Source organism: Crinia signifera, chromosome 6 (genome assembly GCF_055691185.1).
Source record: "Crinia signifera chromosome 6, ASM5569118v1, whole genome shotgun sequence".
Lineage (NCBI taxonomy): Eukaryota > Metazoa > Chordata > Amphibia > Anura > Myobatrachidae > Crinia > Crinia signifera.
Window position 1 is genome coordinate 175,399,874 of NC_139222.1, and position 13,717 is coordinate 175,413,590.

At 46.5% G+C, this 13,717-nt stretch overlaps 1 protein-coding gene across 3 annotated transcripts in view; it reads left to right on the plus strand.

Moving 5' to 3' along the window:
- HELZ (helicase with zinc finger) overlaps positions 1-13,717 on the plus strand; it is a 138,652-nt gene that overhangs the window by 67,064 nt on the left and 57,871 nt on the right. For all 3 annotated transcript variants that reach the window (XM_083148191.1, XM_083148193.1, XM_083148192.1), the window contains exons 12-13: positions 11,697-12,030; positions 13,470-13,600. In XM_083148191.1, the coding sequence (XP_083004317.1) occupies positions 11,697-12,030; positions 13,470-13,600 (465 nt within the window). The remainder of the gene's footprint in view (positions 1-11,696; positions 12,031-13,469; positions 13,601-13,717) is intronic.

Sequence of the window (13,717 nt, forward strand, 5' to 3'; positions counted from 1 at the left end):
AGGCCTTAAAGGCATCCCAGACGCTATTGTTTGGGGCGGACCCTTCATTGCCCTCAAAGTACTCCTCGATCATAGACTCCATCCCCCCCTGGTCTCCCATTTGCTCAAGCCAATAGGCCTGTAATTTCCAATACCTGAACCCTGTCGGGGTCTCTAAATCCAATTCCATTATCACCGGGGAATGGTCGGAGATCCCTCGGGCTTTATAATCGACATGCCTAATCTTAGTAAGCGCTTTGTCTGACACGAGAATCAGATCAATCCTGGAGAACGTTCTGTGGGAGGGGGAATAGCAGGAAAACTGATGTGCCTCGGGATTCCTCAACCGCCAAGGATCCTTCCACCCTATTTCCTCGATGAACTCAAAAAACCTGTTACCTTCCCTGCCAATATCCCTCTCTGATCTGTTCCATCTATCCAACCGAGGCTGGAGGACCTTATTAAAGTCCCCCAGACAAATTACTAAATTTTCCGGAAAGGAGGCCGCAAATTCCACCGCCATTCTTACTACATCATAGGAAAATGGGGGAGGGATATACACAGTCAGAATACAGAACCGCACATGCTCAATAGCACACTCCAGAAATATAAATCTTCCCCCCTGATCGATCTTTACACATCCTACTTCAAATATCACAGTTTTTTTTATAAGGATCGCAACCCCACGGGAGGAGGAGGAAAAGGGTGCTTGGAAGATATGTCCAATCCATGGACGTTTTAGGGAGCCCTCCCGAGCCTTCGTCAAGTGGGTCTCTTGTAAGCAGATTATATCCGCATCTTGGCTCTTACACTGCTTCAAAACAAGAGCTCTTTTAATCCTGCAATTCAGGCCTCTGACATTCCAGGTCAAAAATTTAACCATCTAAAACACATAGAACATATCGTGCCACAATTTGCCTTTATCAGGTCCACTACAACTGGAGCCCGTTACCCCACTTGAGCCAGCCCGGCGTTCCTGGCCCCATGGGACCAACTTAACGGAGGATTTAATCTTAAGGTTGCTATGACTGAAAACAAAAACACCAAAAAAAAAACACATACACAAACACGAGAATCCCCCCCCCCCCCCTCCCTGTATACCCAACCCCCCTGGTATACCGGAGTCCCTACTCCCCATCCACACAGTATCCCGCACCTACCACAAATACATATACCCCAGGAGCAATTTACTAATGACCACCAAAGAAAACCACCCCCCCCCCCGTACACCCCACTCCATATCCCACAGGATTTATATATGGTGGCGGGCGAGAGCTAAAAAAGTAAAAAACAATACAGAGAAAAAATAAATAACAGCAATAATAAAAGCTCTCGTCCGTACACCAAATTCCCTGTTTTTATTTCACAGGAACCGCTCCTCACCCATTTTCAATTGAGGCATAATTTTATGCATCCATACGGACTGTACTCAGGGCCTTTTAATCTCAGCCAGAGGGTCACATCCGCAAACCGCAAGGCCTGATTGGCTGGCCTTGACTCAGTACACAACCCAAAAGATATATAAAAAATAAATAAAAAATCTCAATATAAGGATGAGGATGCAAAAGAAAACAAAAGACAGATTATCAATTTGCTAGGACCTGTTTCCTTCCAGGGTAGGTGGCATCAAGCCACCTAGCCGCCTCCCCGGGAGTGAAAAAAAATTTCGTAGCCCCATCCGCCACAACTCTCAGTTTGGACGGGTAGAGCATAGAATATTTCAGTTCCAACTCCCTCAGACGGATTTTTATTTCCCTAAATTTAGCACGGTCCTTCTGGATCTCTAAGGGAAAATCCGGGAAGGCAGCAATCCTACTGCCATTATAGACAAAGTCCTCCTTGTCCCTGGCCAGTCTTAGGACCGTGTCCCGGTCTTTAAAGTTTAAGAACTTTGCAATTAAAGTCCGATGTGGACCTCCCGGAGGGGGGGCCCGCCCAGGAACCCGATGGGCTCTCTCTATGGCAAACTGGGCTGAAAAAACCTTGTCACCAAATATCTGTATCAGCCAATCTGTCAGGAATTTCTCCGGAACTGCTCCCTCTACCCTCTCTTCAAACCCCAGGAAACGGATATTATTCCGTCGAAGACGACCTTCCATGTCCGACATTTTATACCGTATTTCAGAAATTTGGCCGCTCATGGATTTGACCTGGGACTGTAATGGGCCGACCAGGTCCTCGACGGCTGAGATTCTGGTCTCAGCCTCAGTTACTCTCTCACGCAGTAGTTGAGCATCGTTCCTGAGCAGGGAAATATCAGACTGCACCTTGCTAATCTGCTCACCCAGGCGGGTCTCACATGTGTTAATTGCCTCAAGCACTTGTTGCAATGTGACTTCAGGAGCCACCGGGTTTTTGCTCTCTTTAGTAGGAGTAGATAGTGGAGTACTAGACTGGGACTGAGAGCTATTTCCCGCCTGGGATCGAGCATATTTCTCCAGCCTCGCTGCTGCGGCTGTCTGACCAGTTTTCCCCATGGTTGCCCTCGATTCAGCCACCTGACGTTATCTCACACGTACCGAGGCCCCCCCCTGGTTCAGACTGGATGAATTTTTAATACACTTTAGTTCTTGCAAGGGTAAAGTCAGGGCTAGGATATGGGTATGCCCCCGGTTTTACACAGACTGATGAACTGATTTAGGGCAAGATGCAGCACTTCTCTTTTATCCCCTTTCTCCAAAAAATGTTTGCCTCTGAGGATAAACTAGACCAAACAGCCCCTCAGTACAGTCCGGCCAAGAGCCTCTTCAAACAACCTCCGGCCCAAGCCACCAACCGCCAAATTCACCCACAGTCCACGCTACAGTCCACAATGTTCTCCACCCCAGCTCCCTGTCTCCCACCCAAGGGCTGGGCAGGGGTCCAAGTGTGGAAAAGGCTGTTCAAGCCCAGCCTTGCCAGTTATCTCGACAGATAGTGTGAGACCCTGGATATGTTTATTTGTCAAAAGTACCTCAATCAACCGCAATAGAAGTCCCCGCTGCTCCTGGACAGAAAAACTTTCCTCTCCTCTTCCTCTCTCCTCCGATCCTTCCAGAGTAGTAAAAACCGAACGGAGGTCCCTTGCTGTTGGAGATAGACCCAGGTGTCTGCGACTCTAACCTACAGACTCCCGGCGTCGAGGGACAGGCAGAGCGGGCTGACCTCGGTCGCTGCGTCTCACACCCGCAGGCAGCCGCTGGGCAACCCTCACTCGCAACGCTGTCTCCGGTCTCTGCAGAGCTCCCCGACGGGCAAAGCTTCAGACGCGTCTCCAAGGACCCCTGCCTCGCGTCACCTCGCGTCACTACGCCGGGCGCCCTCTCTCACCAGGCGCCTCAGCCCTTCCGTCCGACTACCGCCAGGCAGGGAAACAAACGGGGGGACACAGCACACGGGAGCCTGGATCCCCGTACGGGGTTTTTCACAGAAGGTAAGAGGCGGTTTTAACGAGGATTAAGGCTATTTCAAGCGGAGGTTTCCAACTTTAGAAAGGAGCAGTCTCCATTCACGTGGAGTGGTGTGCACAGGGGAGTACAGGCACGCGCTCTCACTCACGTCCTGCCATGGTCACGCCCCAGCACCTCATCCTGAACAGTCTGACTTAGAAGAGGTGTTCAAAGCTGCCTGGAAAAATCCAGAGAAACGTTTTACATTGTCCAAACGTTTCAAATCCACCTTCCCTTTTGACCCCACGGGCAGGAAGGTGTGGGAGGAACCCCCTGTTGTGGACGCTTCAGTGTCCCGCCTCTCAAAAAAGGTGGTGCTCCCAGTCCCAGGTACCTCTACCTTAAAGGACGCGGTAGATAGGAAACTAGATAGCACAGTAAAGGCTATGTATACAGCCAGCGGGGCATCCCAACGCCCGGTGCTTGCTAGTTGTTGGATGGCAAAAGCCATCTTCACATGGGCAGGCCAGATACAAGAAGGCCTGTTGGGTGACATGGATGTGCCCACGGTAGCTGAAAAGCTACGTCACATACAGGACACAGCAAAGATGATGTGCGAAGCACAGAAGGAGTTGGGTGCAATTAATGCCCGGAACTCGGCCATGGCTGTGTCGGCCCGCAGGGCTCTGTGGTTGCGGCAGTGGGTCGCTGACGCGGACTCAAAACGCAGTGTAGAGAGCCTACCCTTCACAGGGGATAGACTCTTTGGGAGTGAACTGGATGATCTGATATCAAAGGCTACGGCTGGTAAGTCCACATTCCTCCCATCAGCCTCCACCCCGGTAAGACACCCTTCAACAGGGAGTACACAGCAGTCCTTTCGGACCTCTAGATTTCGGTCCAGGGCCAGGGGAGGCTCCACCGCCAATAGAGGCGCCAGAGGTAAGCCTAGGAAGGCAGCAACTGCTGCCACAAGAGACCGTGGCACAGGTGCAGCTACGCCTAAGCCCGCTGCATGACGGGCCACTCCCACCTCGGGATTTTCCCGCGGTGGGGGCAAGACTGAGGTTCTTCAGTCAGGTGTGGGATGCATCCGCCCTAGACCCTTGGGTCAGGGCCATTATTTCACACGGTTACAGGCTGGAGTTCGAAAGAACACCCCCCCCAGAGATATTTCAGGTCGGGACTCCCTGCAGCAGCAGAGGATCGCAGAATCCTCAGACAAGCTGTGCAAAAGCTGGTCCTAGCACAGGTCATCATACCAGTACCAGCTTCAGAAAGGAACAAGGGTTATTTTTCAAACCTGTTTCTGGTTCCAAAACCAGACGGGTCGGTTCGACCCATCTTAAACTTAAAGTCCCTGAACCCATACTTGAGGGTGTTCAAATTCCAAATGGAATCCCTGAGAGCAGTGATTGCAGGACTGGAGGAGGGGGAATATCTAGCGTCCATCGATGTGAAGGACGCGTACCTCCACATACCGGTGTGGGCCCCACACCAAGCCTTCCTGAGGTTTGCAATCCTGGACGAACAATTTCAGTTCCAAGCCCTACCGTTTGGGCTCTCAACGGCCCCATGAGTCTTCACCAAGGTGATGGCGGAGATGATGTCCTTACTAAGGACTCAAGGGATAAACATCATCCCATACTTGGACGACTTGTTGCTGAAGGCTGTATCAGTGTCCAAGCTGCTGGGGGCCATAGAGACGACAAGGCAGCTCCTGTCCCAACACGGATGGATCCTAAATATACCAAAATCTTCACTGATTCCGTCCCAACGTCTTCAGTTTCTGGGGATGATTTTGGACACGGTGGAGAAAAGGGTATTTCTTCCAAGGGAGAAGATTGCAGTGATACATCAGCTGTTGAGGGAGGTGCTAGCCCCAGAAAGAGTCTCGGTCTACCTCTGCATCAGGCTGATGGGAACTATGGTAGCCTCTTTCGAGGCTCTACAGTTCGGGAGGCTTCACTCTCGAACTTTCCAGTGGGACCTGTTGAGCAAGTGGTCGGGCTCCCACATCCACATGCACAGGTTGATTCGCCTGTCTGTCAAGGCAAGGCAGTCTCTGCAGTGGTAGCTACATACGCCAAATCTCCTGGCAGGGAGGATATTCGGGATCCAGAACTGGATCTTGTTGACCACAGATGCCAGCCTCCACGGCTGGGGGGCGGTGGCACAAGGAATTCGATTCCAGGGCAGGTGGTCCTACTTGGAAACTCAGCTCCACATAAACATCTTGGAGCTGAGGGCAGTACACTATGCTCTTCTAGAGGCTCACTCCCTCCTGGAACAGCAGGCGATACAAGTCCAGTCAGACAATGCAACGACTGTTGCTTACATAAACCGCCAAGGCGGCACGAAGAGCAGAGCGTGCATGAGAGAAGCTTTCAAGATTCTGACCTGGGCAGAGACGCATGCGGTGGCAATATCTGCCATCTTCATACCCGGGGTGGACAACTGGGAGGCGGACTTCCTGAGTCGTCACGACCTCCACCCCGGGGAATGGAGTCTGCATCCTCAAGTGTTCGGAAGCATTGTAGATCTGTGGGGGCTCCCACAGATAGACTTAATAGCCTCAAGGACCAACCACAAGGTGGTAAGGTATTGCTCAAGGACAAGAGATCCTCAAGCAGAGGCAACAGATGCTCTGACAACGGACTGGGTATACGACCTGGTATACATATTCCCGCCCCTCCCACTCTTGGGGAGAGTGTTACAGAGGATCAGACATCAGCGGGTGCAGGCAATCCTAATAGCACCGGATTGGCCCAGGAGAGCATGGTACGCAAGTCTGCAAAACATGCTGATAGAAGACCCGTGGCGGCTGCCTCTAAGAAGAGACCTTCTGGTACAAGGCCCCTTCGTCTACCAGGACTTAGGGCGTCTTCGTTTGACGGCCTGGAGATTGAGCGGAACATCTTAGCTCTGAAAGGATTTCATTCCTCGGTCATAAACACCATGACCCGGGCCAGGAAGGCAGTGACAGCCTCGCACTACCATAAGATCTGGCGTAGATATGTGTCCTGGTGCGAACACATGAGTTTTCCGCCAGCAGACTTCAAATTGGACCGTTTCCTGCTTTTCCTGCAGGTGGGCCTTGAGAAGGGACTCCGGCTGGGATCTCTAAAGGTTCAAATATCGGCTCTTTCGGTCTTTTTTCAGAAGAAGTTGGCGGTCTACCCTGAAGTCCAGACCTTTCTACAAGGAGTCTTAAGGATACAGCCTCCATTTGTGGCGCCAACGGCGCCCTGGGACCTAGATGTGGTCCTGGAGTTTCTGCAGTCAGCCTGGTTTGAACCAGTGGACTCCATAGATTTAAAATACCTCACCTGGAAGACGGTGACACTACTGGCTCTGGCCTCGGCCAGAAGAGTTTCTGAGCTTGGTGCTCTCTCTTGTAAGAGCCCTTACTTGATTTTCCATCAAGACAGGGCAGAACTTCGGACAAGACAGCAGTTCCTGCCAAAAGTGGTCTCGGCGTTCCATATGAACCAGCCGATTGTGGTTCCTTCTTGCTCAGGTCATAAGGATATTCCTGAGTCACTTGATGTAGCTAGAATCCTGCAGATCTACGTGAGACGAACATCAAGGATCCGTAAGACGGAGTGTCTTTTTGTGTTGTATGACGCACAAAAGAAGGGATGACCAGCATCGAAGCAATCAATTGCTAGATGGATTCGTTCTACTATACAGCAAGCATATGTGTCAGCACATCTGACTATGCCGGCATCAGTGAGAGCCCACTCCACTAGAGCCGTAGGAGCATCCTGGGCGGCTGCTCGGGGTGTTTCAGCTTTGCAGCTATGTAGAGCTGCCACCTGGTCTGGTCAACATACCTTCGTCAAATTTTACAAGTTTGACACTGTGGCCAGGGATGATACCCAGTTTGGGCAGGCGGTGTTGCAACAGGCTCCGCACGTTTTCGCCCTTTCTGGAAGCTTTAGGACCTCCCCAAGGTTATAAGACCTCAGTACCCCATCCTGAATGAAGGTGAAAATAGGATTTTAATACCTACCGGTAAATCCTTTTTACTGAATTCAGATGGGGTACTGAGCGCCCGCCTCAGTGCGGGGCTCTGTTGCACAGGTTATTATCCTGTTGTTGCCTTTTGCTAATTGCAAAGTCTGGTTTTCTGATAAGTTATAGGTCCGTTGACCTGTTTAGGAGCAGCTGAGTTTTGGTGACAAAATTGCTCCATAAAAATACATTTATGTTCCTAAGTAACACAATGACGGGGTTAACTACGTTTAGTTGAGAGAGTTGTTGTGTGTGTTGTGGTGTGCTGGTGCAAATCTCACCACGTTATCTTAATGATTAGTTCCTACCTCACATACGTTATCCTTCCTTCGGGCACAGTTTTCTTAACTGGCTAGTAGGGGGATATAGAGGGGAGGAGCCAGCACACCCTGGTTGAAGAAAATGTTATGTGCCTGTCTCCTGTCGGATACCCTCTAATCCCCAAGGTTATAAGACCTCAGTACCCCATCTGAATTCAGTGAAAAGGATTTACCGGTAGGTATTAAAATCCTATTTTTGAGATATGTAAAATAGGCACTGTGAGGGATCCCTGAGAACTGAGAGTTGAGAAATGGACCTATACCCTTCCTCAGCCACTGATAAAGTGGAGAATGATATACAACCGGGCAATCCGTTCCTACCGGTCATTCTTCAAACCCAGACCGTAACATGGCAGCTAATAGCTGATTGGCTGGCTGTTTATCACTCTCCATCTTATCTCTTTTTGAAGCTTGATACATCTGGCCCTAAGTATCTACTGCCTTCACAATTGCCACCTATTCCTGTCTGGCCTTCCTTTCACCACTTTTATTTATTTTTTACTTTAGTCTATTCTCAACTCCTGAAGCACTGATTTACCCACTTGACATTCTGCTTCTGTATCCCTGCCCTCAGTCTTACTTTTCCTTTAAATTTCTGCTAAACACGCTCTCATGCTTTGTGAGTGAACAGTTCCTCAACTCTCCACCGATAAACACATCACACAATGGGGGGTATTCAATGCTGCAGCGAGCGGCCGGCGGGGGGGTTAAACAGCGAGGATTGCAGAAAACCAGTGATCCTCGCTGTTTAACCCCCGCGCCGGCCGCTCGCTCTATTCAACGTTCTGGGGAAATCCTTGCCGTCACAGATGAGAATTCCCCAAAGCAGCGAGACCTGCGGCTACTGCAGAAAACTCGCGTTTTTTAGCCGCGAGTCTTGCTGCTTCTGGAGCCGGATCCGGCAATTCTCCCTCGCTAAAAAAACTGAGCGAGGGGGAATTGGCGTATGCGGAGGGTGTGTTGAATACTGTCAGGGTGAGTGGTGACAGCGAGCAGGAAGCCCTGCTCGCTGTCACCACTCGCAAACAGCATTGAATACCTGCCAATCATGCCTTCTCAGGTAATTCCATGCTGCTCATTATCTATGGAACACGTTCCTACATACAGTCACCATCCTTCACAACTTTAGACCCTCTTTAAATACATCAAAATCTACCAGTTCTTCTATCTACCATACCCACTAAAACAGCCTCCATACAGCTAAATACTCAGTGTCACTCCTCTTGTCACAGAATCGTCCCTGAAATTGAATTGTAAGCTCGACAGCAGGGCTCCTCTTGCTCTGGTCATTTTGGCTAACTTTGCATTTTTGTTTTTCTTTGTACATAGTTTTTAAAACTCCTTTTGAATACCCCGACATATTAAATCTTATGTAAAGTATTCTACTACTTCCTGCCTATCCATTCAACTTCCTGTTGTCTTTGCAATATGCTCTACTGCTGTGATATAAATATTTGTTGCGCCTTTAGGAATAAACTATAATAAATACATCTTTAGTAATATAAAATCAGATTCTACCACTAGAGGGCAACATTGATATTTGATCTAATGTTCTAGTTTTTGTAACATTGTATTTCCCAAGGGACTGTACAAATGGGTTCTGCTGCCCATTGTGTATTAGTGCACGTATTGAATAACAGGCTGTATTCATACGCAGTTGTTGTTTTTTTAATTATTAACAGAGGCCCACAAAACATGAGACTAGTTAACCGGATTTGTAAGGACTACAAAGTTTATTTGTGGTGTTTATCTGGGTTTGTCACAGATGCATTGAAATACTGGCTTCATTACTACTCAAAAGTTCAGTGAAGATGACTGTGGTGGTGGATGTGTGTAATAAACGAAGTGCAGATCTGCAGGGAAGGGGAGGGCATCTGGATGCACATAATAAGCAAAGTGCTAGTAATATGAGGGAAATAGTATCTAATAAAGTGGACACACAAGCTAAAGCAGTTATATTTCTTTAAATCATCAAAGTCTATTGTCAGAACTTTACATATAATCAAAATAAAGAAGACAACTCCAAATATCGCATGAACCTCTCTCATGGTCTGGAATCTTTCAATTGAGGATGAAGGAGCAGGTTGAGTGTGCTGAGGAGGTGGCAGTAAAATGAACACACAATGGTGAAAAGCTACAGAGTGATTGGGGTAGGCAGTGGCCGGAGCACTTAAAAGTGAACTGCTGGACTGTGCTGATAAATTACAGTGGGCTGTTGTGAAGAGGTGTCTGCAGATGGTGTGGATTTTTGTAGGGTTGTACTGTGTTAAATATTTCAGATGTGTGCAATATTTGCATACAATTTTTGATCGTTTATTTAATGAAATGAAATTTAATGAAATCCTTTTCCCGTCGACATTGGCAAGTGTGTATGCCAATACCAGCGTCGGTGGGGATCGCTTACTGTGTATGGGGCTTCAGTTTTCAGAATATATATTTTTTGCCCTGGAGCTACAGGGAGTTCAAGTGAAATCATTAACAATATCATTCATATTTCATACAATGTAATGTGTACCCAGCATAAAACAAGAATGGCAATAATCACTAAAAATAAGCATTTCAGCGGGAGAGTGAGGAGCAAGGTATAAAATATATAGGTCAAACTAGATGTTTTAGTTGGAAAGAGAAGGACGTTTGTCCAGGCAGTGCGAGCTGGAGGCAGTGCGAGCTGGAGCTCCAGCTCGCACTGCCTGGACAAACGTCCTTCTCTTTCCAACTAAAACATCTAGTTTGACCTATATATTTTATACCTTGCTCCTCACTCTCCCGCTGAAATGCTTATTTTTAGTGATTATTGCCATTCTTGTTTTATGCTGGGTACACATTACATTGTATGAAATATGAATGATATTGTTAATGATTTCACTTGAACTCCCTGTAGCTCCAGGGCAAAAAATATATATTCTGAAAACTGAAGCCCCATACACAGTAAGCGATCCCCACCGACACTGGTATTGGCATACACACTTGCCAATGTCGACGGGAAAAGGATTGACAGCAGGGGGGCCAACAGGGAGAACAGGGCCATACATGGTTGTCAATAACATGGACCTCCCTCATCTGTATAAGGGAGGGGGTCCTTGACCATGTGTGGGACAAAGTATCTTTAACTGTATCGAGCGTACACACTATAAGTTATAGTAAAAGAGTTCGCTCAGAAAGTCCTTTCTTAGCAATATCTTTTACTATATCCTCTAGTGTGTATGAGGCTTGAACGATTTTACAAAAGATATCTTCAAACATATATTTAGTGGCCAGATCCACGAGTATGCTGTCATTGATGCTAGTAGGGGGTTTACTACATGTACAGGCGACATTGGGGGGTCGTCAATGACCTGTGGAAACACACAACTTTAACGATATAGTGCATACACACTAGACGATATGTATAAAAATATCATGAGCGATATACAGTACAGTAGTTTAGAAAATTTTTTAATGTGTATTCAGCTTGAATCCGTTCAGTTGTTAATCCTATTTTTGAAAATCAAATAAAGTATTACTTGCTAAAAATCAAGTATTACATAAACAGCAAAGTTTTAAAGATTGACAGTAAGGGGTCAGTTCAGTTGGCCGTGAGTGAGGCCAAATGTCTTTGCAACTTTCTGCAATCTCACCCAGATTTTTTTTTTTTAATTCAATCATATTATGTCAAAATTCTCTTACAAGGTGTTCTTGTAGTTAAAGTTTAAAGGTAGTTATAGATTCAAAAATATATTATTTTAACTATTTTACAAAAGAACCCTGCTAATTCACAACGTTCTGTTGACACATTCATATGCGGTGGGTGCACCTGGACTTTTTTTTATTGCTGTACATACGTACTTACATATGAACGGCAGACATGAACGGCAGACATGAAAACGAATTGGCTATCTGTTATGTTATCTCTCTGTGCAGTATAAAATGCAAAAAATTAAATTGAAAACCGGAAATAAATACATATCCCTTATTGGTATAATTGAGCTGTTTGTATCATTCCTGCTAATAACACCACCTTCTTTAATCTCAGGTTCAACATCAAAGTTCCGTTGCAGCTTGTGGCAAGTTTCATGCTGACTGGAGTTTCCGGAGGGGCAAAATATGCCCAGAACGGTCAACTCTTTGGTCGTTTTAAGCTCACAGAGACCCTTTCTGAAGACACTTTGGCCGGTAGGCTAGTGATGACCAAAGTCAATGCGGTATATTTGTTACCGGTCTCAAAGGAGAAGTCTGTGCAGAGTCAAGGAAGCAAAGAGAGAGTGTTTGAGGCTGTTATTGAGGAGAAAACAAAGGATTACATCTTCCTAAGAATTTGCAGGGATTGCTGTGATGAGCTGCGGCTTCGAGCCGACCGGGAGATGCAGGTGCGAGCTGTAATATGTTATTTCATTGTATGAGTAACCAAAATGTTCACATGGCAAAAAGTGTATAATCCTTTACTTTCCAAGGTGGCAATGTCTCTACTTTCCATACACTTGTTGGAATCCACAACTAAGAAGAATTTGTTATCTAGGAAACAGTGTTGCCTACAGAACTGTTCTCTCAAAGGGCCTGATTCAGAACAAAAATCTGGCCATGTAGGAGAAAATGACAATTGATAATTTGCTCACAAATACAGCAAAAAAGGCCATGGTCATTCAGACCACTTGGTTAAATCATTTTGATGTAACAAATTTGGACAAATAAACATTTTGGGCCATTTTCCAGCATTTGGGAGTGAATGGCTGATAGCATATGCTTTCATTCATAACCAGATTTCTGTTCACACCAGATAGATTAGACAGCTAATCTATAGGTGTGTACCCAGTTTAACACTGTTACATCTGCCCCACCAGCAGTGCAGCATGGTTTTATCCATCTGCAAAAATTGCAGCCTTGGTGATAGGTCTGAATCCAGCCCAAAACTTGAAGTTTGCATGTTCAAATGCAGTTTACAGGAAGTTGCTAAGATTGCATGTGAATAATGCTTTTTGAATGTGTATTGTCCCTCAATATTTGCAGTGTGTATATTCCCTCAACTCCAGCATCTCTGCAGTGTGTATAGTCCCTGCAAGCCATCATCTCTCTAGTGTGGATATTCTCTGAATACCGAGAACTATCTAGTGCATCCGTGTCCAAACTATGGCCCTCCAGCTGTTGTGAAACTACAAGTCCCATCATGCCTTGCTATTAGGAATGCTAAAACTATGGCAAGGCATGCTGGGATGCATGATCTAGTGCATATAGGCCCTTATTCTGGTTCACTCATAAAGGCAAATTCCTTCTCATATTGACAAAACCATGTGCACTGCAGGGGGGGAAGATGTTACATGTGCAGAGAGATTTAAGGTGCCCATACACTAGTAAGATTTATCTTCAGATCTGGCTGGTTGGAACAAAAACATGGTTATGGATGAGTGACAGTTTGTCAGTTTTCCAGCATTTCCAAGCAAATGATCAACTGTCATTTTCTCTCATCCATAACCATGTTTGTGTTCCAACCAGCCAGATCTGAAGATAAATCTGCATGTGTATTGTCAGTGCTAGATATGGGTGAGTTATTTTGTTTCTGTGCTGTTTCTGTACTGACTGCTTAATTTTTACACTGCATTATAGATTTCATGGTTTTGTCCATTTTGAGATGGAATTTGCCTTTGCGAGTAAACCAGAATAAAGGCCATAGTGAATGGATCCGTATAAGCTGGCACCTCTCCAATGTGTGTGTATTATTCCTAAGCACCATCATGTTTCCATTGTCGCTCTGTCTCCTGTTGGGCTGTAAATGGGCTGCTGAGACCCTTATTTCATGTTTTTGTTTCATCAGGTTGAACTCCAGTTCCAGCTGAACAGACTGCCTCTGTGTGAAATGCACTATGCCTTGGACAGGATAAGAGATAATGGTATTCTCTTTCCAGATCTGAGCCTGACACCTCCCATACCATGGAGCCCAAATAGGTATGTCTGTTAGTGTTACTGTTGTTGGTTATGTTTGGTTACCTGATTTTAGCTTTACAGACCATAATAACTATTTGGGTGTTCCACCAGAATTGATCATATTTACATGGTGACAAA